This window comes from Triticum urartu, chromosome 2A (genome assembly GCF_056163025.1).
Source record: "Triticum urartu cultivar PI428250 chromosome 2A, HENAU_Tu73, whole genome shotgun sequence".
Classification (NCBI taxonomy): Eukaryota; Viridiplantae; Streptophyta; class Magnoliopsida; order Poales; family Poaceae; genus Triticum; species Triticum urartu.
This window is the reverse complement of record NC_141874.1, coordinates 614319568-614345787: the sequence shown is the minus strand read 5'-3', so window position 1 is coordinate 614345787 and position 26220 is coordinate 614319568. Positions and strand designations below refer to the sequence as shown.

Here is a 26220-nt window from a genome sequence, read left to right as displayed (position 1 = left end):
CGTTATTTTGTTTCCAGACTATAAAACCTTGTTGAATCTCATTATTTATCTATAAATGTGGCCATATGCATCATTCTGATGCAGAGGCCGAGGAGTCCCCTTTTCAAAGGAAAAAAACTTTAATAATTAGTATATAAAGTTGAGATAGTGTTAGATACACGAATACATAATTTGGGACGAAGGAGGTTGTATTAAGGATGGTTTTGTTTAGTACTCCCTCTATTTCTTTTTAGTCCGCATATAAAATTTGATCAAAGTTAATTTTTATAAAATTTGACTAACTTTAAAGCAAAAAATATTAACATCCACTCCTACAATACTGTTACGAAAATTAATTTCATCATGCATCCAATAGTATTGATTTCATAGTGTGGGTGTTGATATCTTCTCCTACAAAACTAGTCAAATTTTACAAAATTTGTCTTTGGTCAAATCATCAAGACGCGAAGAGCACGTCACTAGTGTTTGGGACTAAGCTGCGAAGAGCGATTGACGACGGAAAGTAGACCAAATTCCAGACGAGGTGAAGTATCACATCACAAGCAAGCCAATTAAGAACCACCACGAAATGTACTTTTACACAAACCCAAATCCGGAGGAAAATTGACCCCGGACAAGAAAATGTCAACCAACTAACTAAACCTCCGACACTCAGCATTTAGGTCTACTTCATCTGGACTATCCCTGCGCTCACGAGCTTCTGGATCTTTTGCTTAACACCAGGGTTCTTGAGATGCTCCTGAGCAGCCCTTGGATTCTCCTGGAAATCAATCAACACCTGCAGACAACAAACACCTCAAAGTTATGGCATCGTTCGCAAACCAAGCTCTGGCTCAAGAAAGAGTAAACAGACATCTCATGATGAACTTACCTGCCGCATGACAGGGTCCGTCAGGATGTTCTGGATTTCAGGGTCCTGCATAGCCTTGCCCTGTCTCTCCTTCAGTTCCTCCGGGGTAAGTTCGCCTCTGTTCGCCTTGTTGATCTGCTGAATACATCTGAGAAGGGACAGCCACGGTTAGGAGCTGCTTGGTGGAATTCGAAGACTGATTGATGATCTCTTTCAGTGTTACTTACCTCTTTACACCATCAAGCAGCTCCTGGTTACTCGGATCATGCTTTAGGCCTTCCTGATAAGTTTCCATTGCTTTGTCGTATTCTTTCATGAAAAACTGGATTGCACCCTTCCTGGTGTATCCCTTGGAGAATGTAGGATCTAGCTCGATGCACTTCTCGGCATCCTTGAGACCTTCAGGCATGGCACCCAGCTTGGTGTAACAGGCAGCCCTGTTGCTGTAAACCTGAAATATAAAATCCACGTAGCCGCTTAGCAGTCATCAACTATACAGACTAATTCATCAGAAAGCACATATATGTGCAGTTTCCATATGTTCACCGCATAATTTGATTAATATTCTTATATGCGGGTTTCTGGTCAGATGTAAACAATATTCTTCCCATCAAATTTACCAATGAAACTGGTGAAACGTCTTCACAGAAATTTTCAGCTCAAGCAGTTGAACATAAAACATCAAGGAATTACCTTCGGATCCTTCGGGTTTCTCCTGAGCGCTTCAGTGTAATGCTTCACTGCTTCTGGGTATTTTTGCTGCTTAAAGAACTCATTACCTGCAGAGCAGTAGCAAGAACAGAAAACCTCATCATCAACACCCGCAGATCATTAGGGGCAGAAAAGCAGTGTTAAGTGTCAAACAGTAGAATTCACTCAGCTTACCTTTCTCTCGCTCCTCGTCAGCAATTTTTGGATCATAGTACTCTTGTTGCTCGAGCTCCTTCTTTGCTCGTTCAGCATCATTTAGTCTTTTCAGGGTATCTGGGTTTCGATGCTCAGTCAGAGCCTTCTGGAAAGTCTCAATGGCAACATCGTAGTCTTTGGAAGACTTGGCAAGTTTAGCAAGAGCAGTTCCTTTCCTTGTGAGTGCCCTCGAAACCATCTTGAAGTCAGCACGAAGTTCCCTTCCCCTCTCAACAGCCATGTCACAATCCTTAATGCAATCATCGTACTGGTATTTGGAGAAACAGAATATTAGCTCTCAAATCACCACAGGCATAAGTAATTCGAGAGAGTTAAGTTAGAACATGTGGCAGTGAAAAATCATAGGTAACGAACACTACTGATTTAACGAAATTTGCAGTTGATTCAAGCCCCATAAGCCTAATAAACTAATATAATAAGTATACAGAGCAAGTCCAAGCCCCAAAAGGGTAAAAGAAGCAGATATAGAGGTAAATTCACTGTTGTTATTAAATACTGAATGTGCAAGGATCGCCTCTACAGTGAAATCATTCTAACAACCAGTATTCTCTATCTAATGTACTTAGAAATTTCTAAGATTCTGCTACAGAATCACACAAACAATTTCAACAAGTGTATTTAGAAATTTCTAAGATTCTGCTACAGAATCACACAAGCAATTTAAACAAGTGTATTTAGAAATTTCTAAGATTCTGCTACAGAATCATACAAGCAATTTAAACAAGTGTATTTGGAAATTTCTAAGATTCTCCTACAGAATTTTAAACAAGTGTATTTAAAAATTTCTAAGATTCTGCTACAGATTCACACAAGCAATTTAAACAGGTTTAAAATTAGGACTCTGTAACAAACATTAGAGGAAATTACCAATGCCAAACGAGGAGGATTCTCACCTGTCCCATCTCAAGGTAAACGGCGGCGCGGTTCGTGAGGTAGGAGATGTCCTCGTCGTCAAGCTCCATGGCTTTTGTGTAGTGCTGGATCGCCGTCTCGAAATCCTTCTTTTTGTAAGCGGCGTTCCCCGCCTCCTTCTCCTTCTGGGCCGCCGCCTTCCTCTCCTTCCGCTCCTTCTCCTCGTCGGTCATCTCCACAGGTTCGGGCTCCGGCTCTCTCGGCTTGGTCTCGGGCTGCTTCTGTGGCGGCGGCGGGGACGACTTGGCCGGCGTCGGCGCCGGCGCCGGCTCGGAGGCGTCATTGTTCTGGTTCTGGACCTTGATGTTGAGCATGAGGCTGAGCACCTGCATCATGCGGGGGTCGGAGAGGTAGTTGTTGAGGTTGCCTGGGTTCCGCTGCAGATCGCGCAGCATCTGCATGAAGTCGGGCTGGTCGAGGTAGGCGCGCGTGGTGGGGTCGGCGGCGATCTTGCTCCAGAGGTCGGGCCCCTGGAAAATCTTGCCAATGGCGTCGGCGCCGGAGGCCGGGCGGCGGGGGAGGGCCGCCGACCGGGCCTGGGCGAGCCCGTCCTTGAGGGCGGCGTTGGAGGGGTCGAGGGCGAGGCCCTTCTCGTAGGCCTCGACGGCGCCCGCGGCGTCGCCCGACCCGAGACGCGCGGCGCCGAGGCGGGAGTAGCCCTTGGCCCAGTCGGGCCTGAGCGCGACTGTCCGCTCGGCGTCGGCGAGCGCCTCCTTGTAGCGGTGGAGCGAGGCGTAGGCCGCCGAGCGGTTGGAGAAGAGGACGTGGTTGTCGGGGGCGAGCGCGATGGCGTCGCCGAAGTGGCCCGCCGCCTCCTCGAAGCGGCCGGCCGAGAACGCCGCGTTGCCCTTCGCCTTGGCCTCGTCGGCGGCCATCGCGATTGGTTGGCTGGATGGCCGGCTGCGTCCGCTTGGGTTGCGATCGATCGGGATGCGGGGGGCTCGGGATCGTCGGATTGGAATCGACTGGCGGAGTTCGATGGGGGGAGGCGTCGCGGAGGAGGGGGATTATATTGGGGGGAGAAGGTTCCCGACGGCGGCCGTCCGATCTCAACGATTCTGGAAGTTGTATTTTTTTACGGGGAAAAAAGGAGCGATTCTGGAAGGTTCCTGAGGTAGGGGGGAACGGGAACTCGCGCGAGACCGCTCGTGAGCTTGGCTCGGGCCCGCTTCAAATTCAGAGTCCGGAAACTTTTCCTTCGCCGAGACGAGGAGTCCGTTCTGGGCTTTGACTCGCCGCAGGTTATGGCCCAATAGCGCGTTCTTTTTTTTCCTTGTCCGGATTCTTTGTTTTATTGTTCTTTTTTTCCTTTGTCAATTCTTTTTTTTTCTTTTCTTTTTCCTAATTTCATGGCTTTTTTTAGAGCCTTGCCATGGTGCGGCTGATATGGGACCCACAACGGTTGTGCTACCTCGCTTACAACGGCACATGCGGACACGCCACACCATGTTGAGCTACCAATCGGCTGCTTGTGTCACAACCCCACTCTGAATTATCACTTGATTGTCAATTGGATATAAGGTTCCATGGCATCATGCTGGAATTCGGGTGAATCACAAACTTAGCTCGGAGGTGGAAGGAGAGAGATGCCCAAATGGGTACAAGTTTTGAATACTCGATGATGCCTCACCCACATGCTAGGCGGGTGACTATCTACTCAACACAATGGTCCATGGGCTCCTGGATCGTCTTCTGGGTCTCCGCCTTCACCTTCGGATGGATTTCTCATATTTCACATATTGTCAGTGCGGCGCTTCATTATAAGCGCATGCGCTAGGTACAGTGTCATGACATTAACTATTTAACTCCCCTCTCCTCGAGGGCCAGCTTACCCCCAAGCTGGTGCCTATGGCAACTTGTTCACCATTGTGTAGAGATTTTCCCAAGTGCGCCAATTAATAGGCATGCCTTAACAATGAAGAAGAACTTGCGGAACTTGCTTCTGGACCCACACACTAGACACTCCCCGCAAACTGCGCTCGACTACACCTTTGGAACACCAATCAACTGTGCTCATAACAAGTAGAAGATCAGTACTTATAGTGTCCTTCGAGCCAATCGCCTTCTAGAATTGGGACACATGCACCATTAGATGGATGCGCGACGACTCTGGTAACTGTAGTACCGATGTTCCACTTTCATTAACATTTTTAATACATGGTCTTCCACCACTAGATGGATGCGCGATGATTGATCATAATTGTGTGATGGAACATTTTTTTAATACATGATCAACATTTTTATACACATTAAATATTTTTCAAATGCTTGATTAATTTTTTTTCAAATACTTGTGTAACAGTTTTTCAATTGCTTGATTAATATTTTCTAAATACATGATCAACTATTTTCAAACACATTGTATATTTTTTGTATACATGAGAAACATTTTCTTTGTACACATTTAACATTTTTCAAATGCTTGGTTAACATTTTTTTAATACATGATCAGCTTTTTTTTCTATGCACACTTTAAATAAAAAAATCAAATGCTTGGTTAACATTTTTTGAATACATGGTCAGTTTTTTTTTCTACACACATTTTAAACATTTTTCAAATGCTTGATTAATATTTTGCAAATACAAGATTATCATTTTTTAATACATGGTCAAAATCTTTTTCTACGCACATTTAACATTTTCAAATGCTTGATTAACATTTTTCAAAGACACGTTTTACATTTTTTTAATATGTAGTCAACATTTTTTCTATACACATTTGAAATTTATCAAATGCTTGATTAACATTTTTCGGATACTTGTTTAACATTTTTTCAAATGTTTAATAAACATTTTTTTAAATAGATGATAGACTTTTTTCGCACATATTGTATGTTTTTGGTACACATTAGAAACATTTTCTTTAGACACATTTAACATTTTTAAATGCTTGGGTAACAACATTTTTCAAAAACGTTTTATGTAAAGTGTTTAAAAAATATTTATTTAGAATATTTGAAAGTATAAACAAAAGTAGAGAAATGAAGGGAAAAACAAAACATAAAACATGAAAAACAGGTCTTGGCCTCCTGCGCGCATGGGCAGGCCCATTTAGGGAGGTGCCTGACGCGAGAGCACGCTAGGTCTCGCTATAAGCGAGACATAGCGCTGCTGGTGAATATCTACTCAACACAATGGTCTTCTGGGCCTTCGTCTTCGTCTTCGCCTTCACATCGACTTCTCACATTCTCTTGTTGGCGCGACGCTTCACCTTGAGCACCTACTCTACGTACAATGTTGTGACAACTTAATGGTGTCCATGATAAAGCTGCAACGTTGGGGGAGGGGGTAGCTCGATCTCATGTGCCATTGCCGCACTGGTGTCGTCTCACTGGATGGCGCACACCAACTGTTTTGTCAAATGTCAGGAGTTTGGGACAATGGGTAGCGGACAATTTGGGGACGCCCTTTGTCACCATGTTTTTTTACAAGCGGACACGACCCTACGTCTCACGGACATTTAACACAAGCATTTGATGGATAACCCTTGGAGATGCCCTGACCGCCATAGTTGGTGAGGAGCACGACATTGTGGTTGATTACATCCAAAGCATCACTGGTCACTAATATAAATGAGAATAATAATATTGATGAGATGGTATGATTAGTTTTGATATTTTTATCTACATTGTTTGTTCTTTTTTCAGTGTTTGTAGGAGAGCAATCAAATCAATTGAATCGAAAGGAGCATATTACAGGTAACATCCCAAAAGGAATGCACTGCATAAGACGAGTGCCAAAAAAATAAAAAAGGGTTGCTCGGTTATTGAGGAAACCGAGGTGAAAAACCTAAATAGCACCTAAAGCACAACAATACATAGAAAATGTTAGAAGGACAACACCCCACAACACACATCGCCGAATAATCGAGCGCTTTCACCGCTACCAGAGTGCACATCGAAAACCGTTGTGTCACTATGAGTTGTCACAAACATATCCGCGTATCTCGACGCCGCCGAAGAGGAATGGTATGTCCGATAGAGCGAACCTATCCTGCTTCGACCCCATGAGGTTGGCAACATAACTTGCCAGGCACACATTGCATGTGGAGGAGCTTCTGCCGCTCCCACGGAGATGTCGTGTGAGCCACCGCCGACCACATTAACGAGTCCCAAGTTTCTCCGATCGATTCCAACTCCAAGACGATGCCCCAAGCGAAAACGCGATGCTTATCAAAGCCAATAGCGATGCCATTGCCTGATCCAAAAGAACGGATCTAGGGTTTTCACCGTAGCATGTTAGGGACGTGGGGGAGGAATGCTACATCAATGCCTTCAACAAGGTCATGGTGCTCATAGAATCGCCATCAATGACTCCGGCCACAAAAGGAGTATGGCTTTTGCTGGCAGCCTAATCTGCCCAAAACCATGACTCGGCCAGGCCATTCGACCTTCGTCTCCATGATGCGCAAGGGGATCTCCTAATCGGCGACGTACACGCCGGCTAGCGCTCCTGGCTAATCGATCTCTGCTCACCTAAGTCAAGAGCTTCAAGCTTTTCCACTAGACTAGGCTGAATTTGTTGCCTGTGATGAGGAAAATAATCCTATTTGACCCCTCTTTTAGTACAAACATTAAAATATAGTCAACTTTGTTCACGATGATTAATATAAAAATTAAAAAAATTAAAAAGTTTACAAATTAAAAAATATTCACGAATTTTGAACAAATAGTTCACCGAATTTAAAAAAAGTTCGTCGGTTTTGAAAAGGTTCAATGAATCTAAAAAAATCATCGGATTTGAAAATATTTCATCGATTTTTTGAGAAAGGTTCTACGAATTTAAAAAAAAGTTCACAAATCTAAAAAAATCATCGATTTGAAAAAAGTTCACATATTTTCAAATAATTCATCAAACCAGGAAGAAGAGAAAAAGACAGAAAGAAATAGGTAAAAGAAAAAGGGGAAAAGAAAAAATAACAGATAGAAACATTTCAATCTTGCAAAATTATGTTGGAATTTTGCTAGTAAGCCTTTGACCCAAAGCCTAACTAAAATTTTGAAATTCTCTTGACCTATTCATGCATACATGTGAGTGGAGTGAGTGAGACTAAAGTTTAGTCCCACCACAGAAGTTGAGTAATAGTTGCACCTCTTTATAAGGTGAGCTCTTCTACCACTTGTATGAGTATGAGAAGATAAGACCTACACGCGTGCTCTTCCTCCTCGCTCGCCTCGTCACGCCTCGCCTCGTCACGACGCGCCGCAGGTTGCGGGATTGAGCCGAACCGAGTACAAAGCTATGCACGTTGTCTATATTTTTGCTACTCGGGAAAATTAATGTGTCACTCCCATGACCTACCCGACCCGCACTATATAGTCAGGCAGACGTCTATCCTAGCCGCCGCTTCGTATGATTTCACACCACCATTCCAGATCATTGCGCCGCCAAGCAAGTCTTCTCCATCCCTCTTTTCGGCGTGCACCGGGAGAAGGGACAGCAGGCCTTCGGAACCTCGCCTCTCGCGATCCTGTATGGGAGAGGGGCGATCAGGTTTTTGAGGAACGCACTCGCGCGACTGTTGGCAGCGACGACTTCTTTCCTGACCTCGGCAACCTCATCCTCGACGACATGGACAGCAACGTTAACACTGGCGGTGTTGTTCCCGCACCATATGTGATTCTATCCTTCTTATTCGAGATTGTGATAAAATTCATGTTTCTAGTATGTGCCCTAGATGTGATTTGTTCATCTATTATGTTAGTTCGCATGATTATTTTAATCTCTGCAATTGCTGTTATGATTTATTTTCTGTTTATTCAGATTAAATCTCGTAGTAGTTTGCTTGTAATTCCAACAGATTCTGCGTGGCAGCTTGGTAGTTACACCAGTGGTACTAGGTCAGGCGTACACTGGTTCGAATCACGGTTAGCGCCCTACTTTCTGCGGATTAAAACACCGAAGAGAGAAAATGCTAGATGGGGCCGACCCAGCGTGGAGAAGCTTCAGGCACCGGCAGCATACAGGAAGGACTCCTTTGCTGCAGGCCTACAGAGACCCAGACCGGGGCTCTGCCACATGCGGATCTTGCGCCCCCGCTAGGCCTGGAGTCTTCATCGGAAGCAACTAGTTAACGTGCGCTTCATCGAAAACCTCATAACGATTATTTGCGGGTGAGTTGAAAGCGTGCCACTTGACACGCTCTCAATCGCCGTCATGTGTCGCGCTCTGAACGCTCCCTTCGAATTTTATTTATTTATTTTCCTGCACGTATTTTTTGCTCTTTAAACGGATCTTTTTCGAGGTTTTTTTTGGACTTTTTGGTTTTCTACCGGTCTTTCTTAGGTTTAGGACAAAAATTCAAAAAATTTCTTTTTTTTTTGCTTCTGCGAAAGGTATGGGTTTGCTTCCGTAAGAGGCATGGTTTTGCTTTCGCGAGAGGCACGACCGTGCCTCTCGAAAAAAAATACACGTTTTTTGTTTTTTTACTTCCGCGAGAGGCATAATTTTGTTTCCACAGAAGGCACTGTTATGTTTTCGTGAGAGGCACGGCCGTGTCTCTTGAGAACAGGAAAAAAAATATTTTTTGTTTTTTCTTTTCGCGAGAGCCACGACCGTGCTTTCGCGAGAAGCACGGTCGTGCCTTTCGGAAGAAAAAAAACGTGTTTCTTTCCGCGAGAGGCACGGTTTTGCTTTTCTGAGAGGCTTGGTTGTGCTTCTGTAATGCCTCTCGGAAACGGGAAAAAACATATTTTCTATTTTTTTCCTTCCGTAAGAGGCACAGTTTTGCTTTCGCAAAAGGCACGGTTGTGCTTTCTCGAAAAGCACGGTCGTGCCTTTTATGGAAAGGGAAAAAAAACCATGCTCCCGATTTAGTTTTTTTCTCCGGTTATTTTATAAAAAAAAGTTCGTCAAAATCTATTAATATGGGATCTAGTTTTAAAGATCTTGATGCGAGAAATCCAACGGTAAAAACGATTCAAGATTTGAACACACGATTTAAAAGATAATACGTTTTGAATAAACGAATGTACAAAAAAGAAAATCTTCCAAATTACAATAAGTGTCGCACATGTCACGCGTCAAACTGACAAGGTGAAAGTGATCTTTGTAAAGAACACCCCTCAAATATCATTTCGGCCTCCAACCACACTCACCACCGCCCACAGCTCTGCTCACGGCTCGTGGAATTCCATATGTGCCGCTCTCTGCGTCATACAGTATACAGTGGGGGGTTTGCACAGGCAAGTAGACCTATCGACCAATTGGGCCGGCCCATGTATAATAGTACGCGTAGCTTTCTCGTGAGCGGTTTCTGGGAACTTTCTATATGAACCCAGCTTTGTCTCAAAAAAAAAATTGAACCCAGCTTGTTTTTGGCCGGTTTAGGGAACCTTCTAGAGAGTTCCTGAACCGGATTTTTGTTTTGTTATATTTATTTTCATTTCTCATTTTTTATTTCCGTTTCCTTCGCCTTTTTTTCTGTTTCTTTTTTCCTTTTTGCTTTATTATTTTTCAAGTCTTTTCCTTTTTCAAAAGTTGCAGAATTTTCAAGAAATCCATGTTTTCCAAAAAGAGTTATTCACATAATTCGAAAAAATGTTCGTGTTTTCAAAAGTTTGTTCAGGAGTTTCAGAAAATGTTCCCATTTTCAAGAAATGTTTGTGTGTTCTAAAATTAAATGTGTTTTGAATTTTGTTCGGGAGTTTCAGAAAATGTTCCCGTTTTCAAGAAATGTTCATGTTTTCTAAAATTACTTGCGTTTTGAAGTTTGTTCCGAGTTTCATAAAATGTTCCCATTTCCAAAATTTGTTCCCATTTTTAAATTTTCTCAGTAGTTTAAAAAAATTGTCCGTGTTTCAAAAATTGTTCGCGTTATGGTTTTTGCTCGGGAGTTTAAATAAATGTTCCTGTTTTCAAAATTGTGGATTTTCTAATTGATTTCAGTTTCATAATTTGGTTCTGGATTTCACAACTTGTCCTGGTCTTCAAATTCTGTTCACCAATTCAAAAAATGCTCATATTTTGGAAAAATGCTCTAAGGTTTAGAAAAAAAATCCTTTTTCTTTTCAATTTTTTATTCACATATATAAAACATTTCGCATTTATTTATTTTTTCAGGATTTTCCAATTGTTCTCAGTTTAAAATTTTTTGCTCAGATTTATTTTTTCCCTGTTTCCATTTTTTTTCACAAATTCAAAAAATGTTCATGTTTTCAAAACATGTTCTGGAATTAAAAAAAATCGAGTTTTAAAAAAAATCTGAATTTTAATGATGCTCTATATTTTGAGATTTTTTTACAAATTCGAATTCCGTCCATGTTTTCGAAAAATGTTCACGAATTTGAAAATTTCTTCATAATTTCAAAATATGGTGAGAAATTTCTAAAATTGTTCGTGCTTGTGAAAATTTATTCGTAACTTAAAAGTGTTTGAAATTCGAAACAATGTTTGCAATTTTTTAAGTAATGTTCGGTTTACGCCCCTAAGTTTAGTTCTTTAGATTTGCCCTGCTTCTTATGTCAACAGCACTGAATAGATGGACTGGTTAGTCAGATTCGTGCACGACCAGTAGGTCTATGGTTGGACGCGCTCAACCTGTTACTGGTGAGAATGATGTTCCTCCGAAATCTTGGCAACTTTTCTTCTTCTTTTCGCTGAAGAAGTCTATCCGCGTCATGCGTCACGGCGTCCGCGCGAGAGCTGATCACGTTTCCCTCTCATCATCTCAATCATCAACAAGTTATCTTTTGCATTCCCTCAAAAAAAAACAAGTTATCCTTTGCAAAAGCTGCATCGCAATTACTCAAAAAAAAAATTGCATCGCAAAACTGTCCGTTTGCCCGGGAGGAAGCAATGGCGTGGGACGCTTTACAGACCCTTCCTCCCACCGTCCGCGAATCCACGACGCTAGCCGCCACCGCGGGCGCCGAGTGCGCCATCGCACGGCACCTTTCAGCAAGTCCAGGCGTGCATTTTGAGGCCAAAAGAAAATGCGACACTGCCCACGGCACGCAAAATCGGCTGCGGGACGGGAGCGAACTGCCTCGTCGTCGTCTCCCACGTTTCGCCTTCGCAGGGCGACGACCCGCGCACCACGGGGCAGGGCTTACCTCGCGCACCACGTGTCCACGGGGGGCACGCCGCCGCGGCTATAAAATGCGGCCCCGATCCCCACCGGCACGATCACGCTGCTCTCTGCTTTCTTTCTCCTCCAGCACACGCCGTCACGCACTGGTTCTCGCTGGCGGCGATGCCTGCGTCTGCGTGGTGGGTTTGTGGATTCCTCCCGCTCCTGGCGGCGGCCGCGGCCGCCGCGGATCCGGCCAAGGGGAGCTGGGAGCCGCTGATTCGGCTGCCGACCGAGAAGGGTGATACCCCTGCCCCTGCCCCTGCCGCGGCGGCGGCGGAGGACGGGGTGACGAAGTGGGCCGTCCTCGTTGCTGGCTCTTCCGGCTACGGGAACTACCGGCACCAGGTGAGACTCCGTCGAAGGCGGCCTCGGATGCGAGTAGCATTGTTAGGGTCTAGGGCGACTGCGAGCTGAAATGTTGAAACTTTTGGTCAACTTTCCCTTTCCAGTGGGAGGTTCCACGCCATTCTTTGCTCTGTTCTTTCTAGTTACTTGCTCTGTTCTTTACAATAGGGATAAGTAGTTAAGTAGTCTGAATCTCTGATCAGATGTTTAGTACTTGCTTCCTGTCTAAGTGCATACATTTGATTGGAACATAAATTTAGTCCGGCTGAGCACCATTGGCGAATAATTGATTTTTGTATATTATTTTGGTCATAATAACTCAATGCCGCTCGTATATCAGTACCTCGTCAAAATACGACCACTGAACAATTCTTTGAGTGCTTTCTCATTGCTCAATGGTTGTGGTGCTGTTGATGCACGTACGACCTACAGGCCGATGTGTGCCACGCCTACCAGATCCTGAGGAAGGGGGGCCTAAAGGAGGAGAACATTGTGGTGTTTATGTACGATGATATCGCCAAAAACGACCTCAACCCAAGGCCTGGAGTCATCATCAACCATCCTAAAGGCGAAGATGTTTACGCTGGTGTTCCCAAGGTATAATTACCTGGCTGTGTTCCCTTTAATTCAGACAAGAACTCTAATAGATTGCGCTTTTTAATTGGAGACGGATTGCTAGCTTTAGCGTTGTTTGATGTACAAAAGGCATACTGTTGTGTACTTGTGTTCCTACAAGACTGACCAACTTAACATGCATTACAGGACTACACTGGTAAACAGGTCACCGCTGAAAACTTCTTTGCAGTTCTATTGGGGAACAAAACCGCGGTTACTGGAGGGAGTAGGAAGGTGATAAACAGCAAATCAAAGGACCACATCTTCATCTATTACGCGGATCATGGGGGTCCTGGTGTTCTAGGTGCATACTCCTGCTTGAACGTTGTTCTCTAGCTGGTTTTTTTTGTACTCCCTCCGTTCCTAAATATAAGTCTTTTTAGAGATTTCAATGCGGATTACATACGGATGTATATAGACGTACTTTACAGTGTAGATTCACTCATTTTGCTACGTATGTAGTCCGTAGTGGAATTTCTAGAAAGACTTATACTTAGGAACGGAGGGAGTATAACTTAGCTAACCGCAGCAACTTTATAGGTATGCCCAACAGGCCATATATTTATGCTGGCGACTTCATCAAAGTGTTACGAGAGAAGCATGCTTCCAAAAGCTATTCAAAAATGGTATGTATCCTTTCTGCCCTTTCTCTCTTGAGATAAAAAAAGGTGTATTTTTAATCTGATACAGTATGCATACTGTCTTATCTCTAATTAGAATTACAATTTTGGCAGATTATATATGTTGAAGCGTGTGAAAGTGGCAGTATATTTGAGGGTTTATTGCCAGAAGATCTTAATATTTATGTTACAACAGCATCAAATGCGGTCGAAAATAGTTGGGGAGCATACTGCCCTGGGATGAAATCATCACCTCCTGCTGAATATGATACCTGTTTAGGAGACATCTACAGTGTTTCTTGGATGGAAGACAGGTATGCACCAACTGTAATATATTATGCTTGGCACCTGATCTGTTTTCTGGCATCTCATAAACCTGCATTATTTTTAAAATTTGTCGAAAGATATGTCTACAGGGCTTTATATATTTGATTTTAATTAGCTGCATGATTTGCATTAACAATACTTGGTTTGGTTATGTTTGGATTATTGCTCAATGCTCTTGTTGAGACTTCTTTTCATTGTTAACCCTCAAAGTTTGTATCTGTCACCTGATATTCAGACCCAAGACAATAAATTCTTTATCACTCTCTACAAGACACACTTTAGTATTTTCTGTTGGATAATAATGTCTTATCACACTAGAAAGCACAACATAAGTGTGTTTTATTGCGATCATTGGCTACCTGTGTAACACATAAACCATTCATAAGTCGCACTGCACCTGCAAATGGTAATAACAAAGATGCGCAAATACATAAAGAAGATGACTTAATTGGCTTGGCCGCTTGGGAAGTATCACTGCTAGAGCATTTTTGTTGTAGCAGTTATTTATAACCATGGTGTTTGCGGTTCCGAACCATTTGATCCTACTTTGCAGTGAAACTCACAATCTAAAGAAGGAAACACTCAAGCAGCAGTACGAGGTGGTAAGTCTCGAGTACACTTTCTTCATACTGGTTAGTGGCATCTAGTCACTGTTTTCTTGGGCAGGTTAAAACGAGAACATCAAAATCAATGGAATTCGATAAGGGTTCTCATGTCATGGAGTATGGTGACAAGACATTCAAGGACGAGAAGCTTTTCCTTTACCAAGGTTTCGATCCTGCAAATTCCAATGTAGCAAACAGGCTGCTTTTGCCCGACCTGGAGGGTGCAATCAATCAAAGAGATGCTGATGTTCTTTTCATGTGGAAAAGGGTAAATTCCAGTTCGTTCTATGTGTTGCTGTTCAAAACGATGCATCTTAAACCTCGGAAGAAAAAAAACATGCGTCTTTTTGTGTTATAACTCATGAATTCCTATGTATACGAATTTACTACAACAAATGCTCCATGGATGCATGCATGTAGAGGTTATTAAATCTTGATTTTTATTCTATTTAGAATATTTCAAATTGTATGTAGAAATTCTAGAAAAAAAAGGAGATATTTTAGAAGAGTTTTTGAAATGAAACTAATTACGCCCTCCGGTCCATATTAATTGTCGCTGATTTAGTAAGACTGTACTAAATCAGCGACAATTAATATGGATCGGAGAGAGTAACTTATTTGTTAATTCATCCTTAGCATACAAATGTAGCTTCATGGTGCTGAGAAGATATGTCAACAGTACTCTGAAACTATAGCATACGACTTGAAGGGCTTGAGCTCATATACTAACTTTCAGCTCAAGCTCATGCCCTCTCATGATAGACCCAAGTTTTGCGCATCAAATTTTTGTAGCCACTAGCCAGTGCTTTGTTTTGCCAACTTTGTCTGCTAATAATGTATCTTCTCACTTTCAGTATGAGAAGTTAAATGGGGGATTGGAAGAGAAGCAGAGGGTTCTCAGGGAGATCAAAGAAACTGTGGTACACAGGAAGCATCTCGACAGCAGTATCGATTTCATCGGGAAGCTTGTCTTTGGATTTGAAAATGGGCCTTCAATGATTGAGGCTGCTAGAAGCTCTGGCCAACCACTAGTCGACGATTGGGATTGCCTGAAGAGGACGGTGAGTGTAGCAGTTTCTTGAATTCCATAAATATGCAACACATGGAGATTCTGCTGTTGCTCGCCTTCACCATTTGCACTCCCTCACTCTTTCTGTTTCCGGTTGAACTTACTCTGTGCTGATGCCAATTGTCAGGTCCGAGTTTTCGAATCCCAGTGTGGATCACTTACTCAGTATGGCATGAAACACATGAGGGCGTTTGCAAACATGTGCAACAATGGCATCTCCGAGGCCGAAATGAGGGAAGCAAGCATCAGCGCTTGTGGCGGTTACGGCTCGGCCAAGTGGAGCCCACTGGCTGTGGGGCACAGTGCTTGATCCGCTGCACTGCAGTACAGAGGAGCAAGTAGCAAATGCTCCAGAGGTTCCTAGACCTCATATGGTGTACATACATGCACTGATTTCCAAGAAACCACCCAACGATGCGCCCCATGTCGTGTTGGGTTAATCAGTAGTTTGTGGTCGTGCCTTTGTAAGTTTCAGTGTTTCACTACAATCAATTGAAAGGCAATTACTAATTAACAAAAGTGTGTGGGTTTTCCTTTAGCTCTAGTGGCTCTAGCTTGGCCACTTGAAGCATCACTTAGCAATTTGGCTGCAACCTTTGCTTGAGCAGCTGTGACTTCATCCACTTCTTGCTCTTTCTCTTGAGAATCCACAATCTTTGGTGGTCTCTTCCTTGGAGCTCTTGGCTTAGGAGGAGGCTTAGAAGCTAAGACCTTCCATTTCCTTGTTGGTGCCTTTTCAATAGCTGGATTCTTACTATGTGGAGCATTTGGAGCTGTGACTTCATCAATATTCTAAGTGACACCTTGTTGATAGAACTTATTTGTGACAAGACAAGGGACAAATACTTATGACAGGAAGTACTTCAAATGTGGCCAACTAGGACACTTGAAGGCAGCCTGGCTACAACTGATAGGAGGAGGCCGTAGTAGAGGTCTGGACTGGTGTGGCAGAGGTTGTGGTCGCTGTTTCAAGGACGTAGTGGTGGTCATGGTAGAGTTATGTGACCAGTAGGAAGGGCACCCACATCTGTTGTTGGTAAGGAATCATCTAGGACTGCGAGGATCAAGATGATCTCCGATGAGTTAGAGAAATGACGTCAATTCAAGAGTTTGGGTCTTGGTGATTAATGACTCTTTGAAGCGGCGTGTGAGAAATTTGATTTTGATTTCTTCTTACTTTGACTTGTTGACCATGAAGACTTGCTTGGAATTTTGTTGTCCGGATTGATTCATTGGTCCCGTGGGGGCTTGCTTGGACCATCATTGACCTCCTTGACTCATGTTGACCAGCATTGACCTTTGTTGACCTCATAGAGGGTGGGACCTCGAGTAGGGTCGAAGTCATTACTACACCATCCGATATTTCTATTCAAAATCTAGTGTACTAGCATAGATTTTATTTGCCTGATTAGTCCGACAAATTTATTGAAGTAGGAGTGAATGATTTACATGATCATGAGAGGCCTTGTATAGTTTAGAAGGGTCCTTGACAAATGATCAGGACGTTGAGGAGAGGAGGTGGGAGAGTAAATATAGGTAATTTTGTGCCCTTTGGTCCCATAGGTCTCTGGTTGGGTTTCGAAATGTGTTGTAGCTTGTAGTCCACTAAGGGGAGATCCCTACACTATTTTGGTTGTTTGAGTTTTAGCTTTTTATGAGCTTTTCTTACTTTGACTTGTTGACCGTGCGAATTTGCTTGGACTTTCGTTGATCAGGATGGATTGTTTGGTCTCACGGAAGCTTGGACTATTGTTAGCCTCCTTGACTCGTGTTGACCGATTCATGTGGCATCATACGTAAGATATGTAGAGGGACCTTAAGTAGGGTCGAAGCCATTACTACAACATCCAACATTTTGCTATCTCTTCTCTACTTCTCTAATCTCTAACACTAAACAAAAATGTAAGGTTTCATTTTTTATTTTCTTTTCACCGTCCCTTCGTCCAACCTCCCACCGTTTACCGGGTTTTCCGATTTCCCGTCCCTTCCTATCTTTAAGCAACCTAATCTTTGGTAAGTAAATAAATAGCAATAAATTCTTGTCTATAGACAAATAAATATCGATCAATACTTATCTTTGGTGACCCAACGAAGCAGATCAATCACTGCTCATACCTATTTTTCCAGTTTAATAAGAAATGACAGAAAATTATGCTTTATATAACCAAAACATTATTTTATTTTGTGTATTTGTTTTGCATGAAGATTTGCCTTGGATGGTCGTCTTATTGTGCTAAAAAATATTTGAACATGCACGGACACGTACGTAGTCTATTAAAAACCGCAGTGTACAAGCATATATTTGTTCACATTTTCTAATTCCTAATTTGCTATTGATAAGGATCTGGGGACTAGGTGAGTCCTTGACGTTTTCAAGCTGCGGCGAAGAAGTGCATACGCTGGCCCTCTCTCAAGTGGTCGCACATTCTACTTATATAGGAGTATATTTCTTCTTCAAAAAGTCGGTTCACATCATGCGCCTGCTTGCTTGCTTGACTAGCTAGGCCGTGTTCTCCTTTCGCCACCTCAACAGGCACTGCCCGGATGCAGCTTTCGCCATCTCCGTACCTCTCCTTTCCCCTTCCGTGCCATGGATGCACCCAAACCACGGAGCTGTGTCCGCCTGCTAATTCATGGTGCTAACCGCCATCGCCGGTGCCGAGTGGGCAGTTCCTTCGCACATCCTACCGCGTCATCGTGAGTTGATCACGTTCCTCTGCCATCCTTCCATCATCTGCAAAAGCTGCATCATGAAGAAACAGTAGCGTGCGAGGGTCTACTCCCCTGCCCTTTCCTCTTATCATCGTCCGCTAATCCATCACGCTAGCCTCCACCGCCGGTGCTTGGCCACGGCGGAGATCACGGCATTTTAGCAAGTTTAGGCGGGCATTATCAAGTCAAAAAATGGGAAACTGTGCACGCCACGCAAACCCCACTACGGATACGGAGGCGCTGCGCCTGCGCGCCCGCGCGAGCCAACTGCCAGGCGATCGACCATCACACTTCACTCCCTGCACTGCACGCCGCCGCGGCTATAAAATGCGGCCCCGGCCCCCGCCGGAGCGATCACACTTCACTCTCTGCCTTCTCTTGCTCTCTACTAGGCTCTAGCACACGCACATGATGAACTCGAGGGTGGCGATGGCTGCATGGTGGGTTTGTGGACTCCTCCCTCTCCTGGCGGTGGGGTACTCGGAGCCCCTGATCCGGCTGCCGACGGAGAACGGGCATGCCCCTGCCCCTGCGCCTGGCCCTGCCGCGTCGGCGGCGGAGGAAGGGGTGACCAAGTGGGCCGTGCTCGTTGCCGGCTCCTCCGGCTACGAGAACTACAGGCACCAGGTGAGAGTCCTCAATGCAGCTCGTATATCATTCATTCACTGTATGAAAATTATGGCAGCGTGTGTCAAAATTCTGTGAGTGCTTGCTCAATGATACTCGTGTTGTTGACGCACGTACGACGTACAGGCCGATGTGTGCCACGCGTACCAGATCCTGAAGAAGGGAGGACTCAAGGATGAGAACATTGTGGTGTTCATGTACGATGACATCGCCAACAGCCCTGACAACCCAAGGCGTGGAACCGTCATCAACCATCCTAAAGGCAAAGATGTTTACCATGGCGTTCCCAAGGTATAATTAGTTCCCTTTAATTCAAACAAGAGTGTCGTTTGATGTAAAGAATGAATGGCGTTGTACTCCTAAATTCCCACCAATGACTGATCTGATCAACTTTTTTACAGGACTACACCGGTGAGCAGGTCACTGCCAAGAACTTGTATGCGGTTCTCCTGGGGAACAAAACCGTGGTTACCGGAGGGAGTAGGAAGGTGATAAACAGCAAACCAGAGGATCACATCTTCATCTTCTACTCGGATCATGGGTCTCCTGGTTCACTTGGTACATGCATGCATAATCCCACATAATTAAACGACATTGTAGTTCAGCTGATATGTTTTGCACTATAAACTTAGCTAACTTTATCAAGCTTGTAGGTATGCCCAACGGGCCAGATGTTTATGCTGACGACTTTATCAAAGTGTTACGGCAAAAGCATGCTTCCAAAGGCTATTCGAAAATGGTATGCATCATTTCTTTTCTTTTTCCCTTAAATAAAGATTATTGTGTTTTAATCTGAAACGGCATGTATGCTTTGAGTCCCATCTATAATGAGAATTACTACAATTTTGGCAGGTCATATATGTTGAAGCGTGTGAAAGTGGCAGCATCTTTGAGGGTTTGATGCCACAAGATCATAATATTTATGTTACAACGGCATCAAATGCGGTAGAAAGTAGCTGGGCAGCATACTGCCCTGAGGATGGAACGCCACCTCCTCCTGAATATTTTACCTGCTTAGGTGACCTATACAGTGTGTCTTGGATGGAAGACAGGTAATAATCATCAGCTAGCTGTAATATATCTAGTACAAGTTTGTACTAGCAGTTACCCACAACCATGACGCTTGCTTGCTATTCTGAACCATTCGATCCTGCTTAATTTGCAGTGATACTCACAATCTAAAGAACGAGACCATCAAGCAGCAGTACGAGGTGGTTAAAGCGAGAACGGCACCCCGAAACGAGTCCATTAAAGGTTCTCATGTCATGGAGTATGGCGACAAGACTTTCAAGGATGACATGCTTTTTCTCTACCAAGGTTTCGATCCTGCAAAGTCAAGCATCAGAAACAGGCCGCTGCCTATGCCCAGCCTCAAGGGTGCAATCAAGCAAAGAGATGCCGATATTCTCTTCATGTGGAAGAAGGTAACAATAATCCCACTTAGTATTTCTTGTCTAGTTCATTTTGTCTGTTACAGTACTAAGTTTCATGTGTTTTGTTTTGACTAGTTTGTCTGCTGATGTATCTTCTGGCTTTCAGTATGAGAAGTTGAATGGGGGATCAGAAGAGAAGCAGAGGGCTCTCAGGGAGGTCAAAGAAACCGTGCTGCACAGGAAGCATCTCGACACCAGTATCGATTTCATCGGGAAGCTTGTCTTTGGATTCGACAAGGGGCCATCGGTGCTCGAGGCTGCTAGAGGCTCTGGCCAGCCACTGGTCGACGATTGGGATTGTCTGAAGACGATGGTGAGTGCAACAATTCCTTACTCTGCAACACCCTCCACTCTTTCTGTTTCCGGTTGGAACTTACTCTGCTATATTTGATGTCAATTGTCAGGTGCGAGTGTTCGAGTCCCAGTGCGGATCGCTCACTCAGTACGGCATGAAGCACATGAGGGCGTTCGCAAACATGTGCAACAATGGCGTCTCCGAGGCCGAGATGAAGGAGGCGAGCATCAGCGCTTGCGACGGCTACGACATGGGGAAGTGGAGCCCGCTGGTTCGAGGCTACAGCGCCTGATCCGCTTGCAGTGCAGCACTACTACATGGCAGCAGCAGCCAGAGCTCCGGAGGTTCCTAGAGCTCGTACGGTGTACATAGACACATCGGTATACATACAAGAAAGAAGAAACCGCCCAGCAATGGCGCCCCTGGGGTGTTGGGTTAATCACTAGTGTATATGGTCGTGCCTTTGTAAATCGAATTTGACTGCAATCAATTGAAAGGCAATGATTATTATTATTATAACAAAAGTGTGTGAATGTCTTTGCATGACAGTGCCATGTTTTTCTTTTCTTTTGAGAAAGTGCCATCTGATTTGGTAATAATGAACAGGTGAGCCATGATTAGTGGACCAAAACAGATGACCCATTGTAGTGAGGTAGTGATCCTCCTACAGCCAGCCCTACCAAGATCACTTACATAAGCTATTGCTGACAAGATGAGATTAAGATCTTTGTGAAGCTCCCTTGATGCTAGTGTGGATCTGTCTTTCGCAAGTCTGTTCGGTATCGGGCCCGCATGCCAGTATGCGAGAACTGAAGTTTCTTTCAGGAGGCAACATAGCTAAATTAATTAACCTGCATTGATACACCAGTTTTCATCGGGTTAGTGTGTTCAGACTCATAGTATAATATAGAAGGGCTCATAGGTAGGAAATGGCACAGGAGCTCCTATACGAATATTAAATGTAAAAAATACAAAAAAATCAAAATCAAATCTGAAATTTGTTGATATCAAATCTGGGTTCTCAATCTACTCCCGTGTGAAATTTCATGAAAAGAATACAAGAAAACGTATTCGTGGCGAAGGAAATATTTTCCGAACAAAAATCTGTCCAAATAGTTTTTTTCTATACATAGATTTTTTTGTCTTTTTTGCCATGAATACATTTCCTGGTACTTTTCACGAAATTCCACACGGGAGTAGATCGGGAATCCAGGTTTGATATCCCAACATCGCAGATTTTTTTTTCAAATTTCTCGGTATTTTTCTGAATTTAATGTTCATATAGGCGCATGGAGCACCCGAGTGTTACAAATCTGCTTCCCTCGTAGGTTCACCTATATTATGAAATGTGTATAAAAACACATTTCATTTTTTTTAAATTCCGAACAATAATTTCGCGTGTACATCCAGACATTCTATTTTTGCACACAAAATTTCGCAAAGAAAGAACATTTCTTGTGGCATATATAAAAAAGATAAAAAAATGTCTACTGAATAGTTATAATGAAGCATAAAAAATTGTCTTTTTTACTCAAGCCACAAAAAAAATCCCTTTTTCACCGAAACTTTGTGCACGGACATATAATGTCTGGATGTACACGTGGGATTTTTTTCTCGATTTTTTAAATTTTCTAAAATGTATATTTAGACAATGAGTGCACCTACACCTATGAGCCAAAGTGAATCTCTCTGCGTTGAGATGCTCTCCGAACTGAAAACAAGAGAAAGTTTTCGAGGAGGCCTTACATGATTTCTTGAGGAAGGAGATGAAGACCACGATGAGGGCCAGCCCTGCCAAGATGCCTATGATTATGGCCAGAGTCCGCCCCACGTCATCTTCCGAATAATCTTATCACCAAAAGAAAAACCAGACGATTGGATTAGAATAAGCACATACAGTAGTCCTACTACTGTACTACTCCCTCCGTCCGGAATTACTTGTCGCGAAAATGAATGTATCTAGAATTAAAATACATCTAGATACATCCATTCTCCCGACAAGTATTTTTGAACGAAGGGAGTACTTCCTCCGTTCCGAATTATTTGTCATAAGTATGGGTGTATCTAGATGTATTTTAGTTCTAGATACATCTATTTCTGCGACGAGTAATTTGAAACCGAGGGAGTACAAAGCTAGCTAGATGCGCACTCTCGGTCTCTCGCCGAGTGGCTCTTTTCATCTTGTTGTTTATCGGGAATATATTCAGAATAGGAGTGGTTGGCTGGCCCGGCAAGGTCTATTGTCAGTCCCACAATGTGCGCGCCTATCGCGGCCGCCGCACGGCCGCAGCCCTAGGCCCCGATATGCTGAAAAAACCCGTGTCGTTTGGTGGCCATCAGAAAGTTCTCTGAACCTTTAGATCAACAAGTAAAGTTCGAATCTATGATAATGTGATGGCTGTCGCCTTTGGTGTTTCATTGGACAAGACCAGAGGACATATCATCATGACTTGTTGCTGTCACGCCAGAGTTCAGATAGCCTTAATGGCACTGTTTGTCTCGCCTGATTGAGTTCAGTGTATGATGCTGCGGTCCCCTGGAAAGGCCGCCGGGATGATTAGCATATCTTAGGGATACGACTAAATGGTGTCCGTGGAGCTTAGCGGCTGATATGGCTGACTAAATGGTGTCTCAAATGATGATGGCGAGCTTTGGTGCTCTCTGCAATCGAGTGACTGGTCTCCTGTCCCTTTCTCTGGTGCTAACCGGGAGACACACACAGGGACCTATTTGATCTACTAGCAGCTACTCCCTCCGTTCCAAATTACTTATCGCAAAAATGGATATATTTAGAACTAAAATACATCTAGATACATCCATACTTGCGACTTGCGACAAGTAATTCGGAACGGAGGAAGTAGTAATTAAGTATTGTATGTGCTCCTAGTATGCGGTGATTATGGTAGACAAATGGACACACTCTGATAAGGCCATCCACTGTGCAAGCCCATGATAAAGTGAAAAATGCTTTCAGAGGACATATTCCCGACTGGTCTCACTTGTCAACTTTGGTAAGTTTACCAATTGCCCATCCGAATCAATTCCAACAGTGCAACTTGCTCAGCCAATTGGCAGCTGATACTGTACTATCTACTCCCTCCGTTCCTAAATATAAGTCTTTGTACAAATTTTACTATGTGGACTACACACGAAGCAAAATGAGTGAATCTACACTCTAAAATGCATCTATATACATCTGAATATGATCCATAGTGGAATCTCTACAAATACTTATATTTAGGAACGAGGGAGTGTTATCTAACGGTGACACCAGGGCATCACGAGGTAGTTTTTCAGAGAGCGAATTCTGGCAATATTTCATTCGTTGGTTCAAAGTTCAGACGAACAGAGGAGGTGCATGGTCACGTAACGTACCTTGTGACGGGCGGAAGTAGTAGCCGCTGGCCCAGTACCGGACGTAGCACTGCGCCAGGTGCACGTCGGCGGCGAGCGCCGTGCCGCAGGCGCCCGTGAGCTGCCCGACGGCCTGCGCCAGGCACGCCGTGCAGTCGGCGGCGGCCAGGTCGCCGAGGCACTGCGAGACCCCCTGCACGCTGCCGGAGCTGCCCACCCTGTACCCGTCGGGCGCGGCCTGCAGCGCGCCCAGCACGGCGTCCCGGTCCCGGAGGAACCCGGCGTCGGCGCTGGTGCTGGCGCTGCACTTGCGGTACACCATGGCCGTGTCCGGCCGGCCCACGAAGTTGGCGCCGTCGTAGCGCACGTAGCACCCCTCCAGCTGCAGCGACGCCGCGTAGGCGCCCGGGCACACCTGGTTGAGCTGCGCCAGCGCGTCCCGCACGCACGCCGCGCACTCGGCGTTGCCCAGGTCGCCGCGGCACTGGTAGAGCCCGTACGCGGCGGCGCCGTCGCCCGTGCCGTTGGCGAAGCTGCTGTACGCGGCGTTGGGCGCCGCGCTGGTGATGGAGGCGAGCAGCGACTTGAGGTTGCCCTCGTAGGGGGTCCCCGGCTGGTACTTGGACGGCGAGCACCCCGCGTAGATGAACGTGCCCGTATCCGCCCCCGTGAACCCGGCTCCGAGAACGATCCCGAGCAGGACGATGGCGCCGGCGGCGACGCGCCCACGGCGGAGTTGGCTGCGAAGGTGCATGGTCGACGATGGCGAGACGAACTTGCACATGCGCGCGCGCGTGTTTGTGGTGGTTTCGATGGCTGCTGTGACCGGTTCCGGGGAGCGGCCAGTGTCCTGGGAGTGAAGAGAAGGTGATGGGGAGGAGGACGCAGAATAAATGCGAGCTTTTTGGTTATGCTTTGCGAGGATTCGTGGTGTGCGAGGCCGTCTCCTCCAGATTTATACACGCGTCGACTCAGAGACGAGACGACGGTGCGTGCCTCCTCCTTGACTCCTGGTCTGATCTCCTGGATACAACTACTCTGTTTCTTCAAATTATTAGACAGGACCGATGACGGGGAACGCTCGGCCTTGGTTCTGCTTTACTACCAGCTGGCGATAAGATAGCAGCATGGCATGGCCATGGTGCGAACATATTTCTTGTACGTACAATTGGACGATGGATAGCGCTGGTGCCGTTTGGACGAGTGCACCGTCGTAATGCCATCGTCAATCAATCAGTGTAAGGCGACTGCAACATGGCGACTGGCGCGACGCTCCCCGGTGCATCTACACCGGCGGCACAGGACGACGGGGTCGGGGAGTTTGCGCGGTTTTCTTTCCTGTTGGCGAGCAACTGTCGTTTCGGAATCTCAGATCATCCCCGGCCGACCCACACGACACGAGCGCCTGCGCCACTTTTCCTTGTCCATGACTGATGGTGCCGGTACAAGTAGTATGGTGGTTACGCGGTTCCGGCGGATGCTTGAGCGGCGAGCCGGAAACTGGCGGTGGTTGGTTGTGCCGTGCCTACGGCAGCAGGGCTCTCGATCCATCCATTGTCGCGGCCGGAGGGAGCCACGCCACCGGGGAAGGCTGGATTCCTCGAGAGAAAGGGCCGGAGCGTCGAGGAGGATGCAGACGCTTTTAGTATTTTCCTTTTCATATTCGTGTTTTGTTTCCTTTTGAAACATTTCACGAACTTGTTGGAAACAAATGAGTGAACGCTTTTAATACGCCATGGCATTTACCTAACATTGCGCAAGGAAACTTTTAGTTTTTAATGAACATTTTTTTAAATGGTATGAAGTGTTTTTTAATGGCAGAAAACGTTTCTTTTGGAGTTGAGCAGGCAAACTTTACATTTCCTAGGCATTTTTCTAAAAATATCAGGAACATCTCGAACGTGTGAACATTTTTAAATGGCATGAGTATTATTTTTTTGAATGGGATGAACTTCTTTTTATAAAATCGCATGAAAACATTTTTAGAAGTCATACACATTAAAAAAATGATATGAACATACACTTATACATGTGTATCTTTTGAAATGGAGGGAGTAGATAACATGTGAAAAAAAAACTGTGCTAATGAGGAGGGCGTGTGAGCACCTGCCTGGACATGCTACATGAACCGACCCTAACACAAGTTCGTTTGAGTTGAGATGAGCGTCTGTGTCACAAGTCACAACAAGCGAGACATAGACCCGCTCGCTATCACTTGGTTGTAGTTATGGTGCATTTGCTTCATAGGCTCTCTCCGTGGTGCAGGGATAGCTATCTTTCTAGTAGTTGTCACTTAATTGGTTTCAGAAAAAGAGGGATGGAGAAGAATACGGAGGTGGTTTAGCAAAGCTGGCAAAATGTGACGGATGAAGCCAACTACCCTCAACTCGCTCACTTTGGGAAATTCTCATCTCCACTGAAATAGGTCAAAGCCCCTCCCCCTTTTTCTAGCTCTA

At 44.8% G+C, this 26220-nt stretch overlaps 4 protein-coding genes across 5 annotated transcripts; 2 read left to right on the top strand and 2 right to left on the bottom strand.

Moving 5' to 3' along the window:
- Positions 1-529: 529 nt before the first annotated feature.
- On the bottom strand, positions 530-3692 carry HOP2 (stress-inducible protein). Its single transcript, XM_048702571.2, has 6 exons — positions 2671-3692; positions 1736-2024; positions 1544-1629; positions 1078-1301; positions 872-998; positions 530-778 (listed from the first exon to the last, which is right to left on the bottom strand). Exons 1-6 carry the CDS (start codon positions 3562-3564, stop codon positions 665-667), a joined length of 1734 nt encoding a protein of 577 aa, XP_048558528.1. The 5' UTR covers positions 3565-3692; the 3' UTR covers positions 530-664.
- Positions 3693-11722: 8030 nt separating this feature from the next.
- On the top strand, positions 11723-15881 carry LOC125539197 (vacuolar-processing enzyme beta-isozyme 1). Its single transcript, XM_048702570.2, has 9 exons — positions 11723-12107; positions 12540-12704; positions 12870-13026; positions 13263-13348; positions 13457-13656; positions 14223-14271; positions 14336-14542; positions 15129-15335; positions 15471-15881. Exons 1-9 carry the CDS (start codon positions 11883-11885, stop codon positions 15651-15653), a joined length of 1479 nt encoding a protein of 492 aa, XP_048558527.1. The 5' UTR covers positions 11723-11882; the 3' UTR covers positions 15654-15881.
- Positions 15882-18402: 2521 nt separating this feature from the next.
- Positions 18403-20934, top strand: LOC125539195 (vacuolar-processing enzyme beta-isozyme 1-like). The gene is made up of 8 exons (XM_048702567.2): positions 18403-18682; positions 18809-18973; positions 19084-19240; positions 19336-19421; positions 19535-19734; positions 19848-20106; positions 20222-20428; positions 20520-20934. The coding sequence occupies exons 1-8, from the start codon at positions 18464-18466 to the stop codon at positions 20700-20702; spliced, it is 1476 nt and encodes a 491-aa protein (XP_048558524.1). The 5' UTR covers positions 18403-18463; the 3' UTR covers positions 20703-20934.
- Positions 20901-25509, bottom strand: LOC125539196 (plasmodesmata-located protein 8). Of its 2 annotated transcripts, XM_048702568.2 has the most exons (3): positions 23786-25506; positions 22157-22258; positions 20901-21261 (listed from the first exon to the last, which is right to left on the bottom strand). In XM_048702568.2, exons 1-3 carry the CDS (start codon positions 24546-24548, stop codon positions 21257-21259), a joined length of 870 nt encoding a protein of 289 aa, XP_048558525.1. In that variant the 5' UTR covers positions 24549-25506; the 3' UTR covers positions 20901-21256. The 2 variants fall into 2 exon arrangements, with proteins under 2 accessions (XP_048558525.1, XP_048558526.1); XM_048702569.2 differs by lacking the exon at positions 22157-22258 and having other exon boundaries at positions 23786-25509.
- Positions 25510-26220: the final 711 nt, after the last annotated feature.

Bases quoted from the DNA above. Each gene is read 5' to 3' on its own strand.
- HOP2 (XM_048702571.2), bottom strand. From the start codon at position 3,564: ATGGCCGCCGACGAGGCCAAGGCGAAGGGCAACGCGGCGTTCTCGGCC. The intron at 1,630-1,735 runs GTAAGCTGAGTG...ACTGCTCTGCAG, and splicing joins TGACGAGGAGCGAGAGAAAG to GTAATGAGTTCTTTAAGCAG. The intron at 779-871 runs GTAAGTTCATCA...TGTTGTCTGCAG, and splicing joins CGGACCCTGTCATGCGGCAG to GTGTTGATTGATTTCCAGGA.
- LOC125539197 (XM_048702570.2), top strand. From the start codon at position 11,883: ATGCCTGCGTCTGCGTGGTGGGTTTGTGGATTCCTCCCGCTCCTGGCG. The intron at 14,272-14,335 runs GTAAGTCTCGAG...TTTCTTGGGCAG, and splicing joins TCAAGCAGCAGTACGAGGTG to GTTAAAACGAGAACATCAAA. The intron at 15,336-15,470 runs GTGAGTGTAGCA...GCCAATTGTCAG, and splicing joins GGGATTGCCTGAAGAGGACG to GTCCGAGTTTTCGAATCCCA.
- LOC125539195 (XM_048702567.2), top strand. From the start codon at position 18,464: ATGATGAACTCGAGGGTGGCGATGGCTGCATGGTGGGTTTGTGGACTC. The intron at 19,422-19,534 runs GTATGCATCATT...CAATTTTGGCAG, and splicing joins CCAAAGGCTATTCGAAAATG to GTCATATATGTTGAAGCGTG. The intron at 20,429-20,519 runs GTGAGTGCAACA...GTCAATTGTCAG, and splicing joins GGGATTGTCTGAAGACGATG to GTGCGAGTGTTCGAGTCCCA.
- LOC125539196 (XM_048702568.2), bottom strand. From the start codon at position 24,548: ATGTGCAAGTTCGTCTCGCCATCGTCGACCATGCACCTTCGCAGCCAA. The intron at 22,259-23,785 runs GTACGTTACGTG...TTTGGTGATAAG, and splicing joins CTACTTCCGCCCGTCACAAG to ATTATTCGGAAGATGACGTG.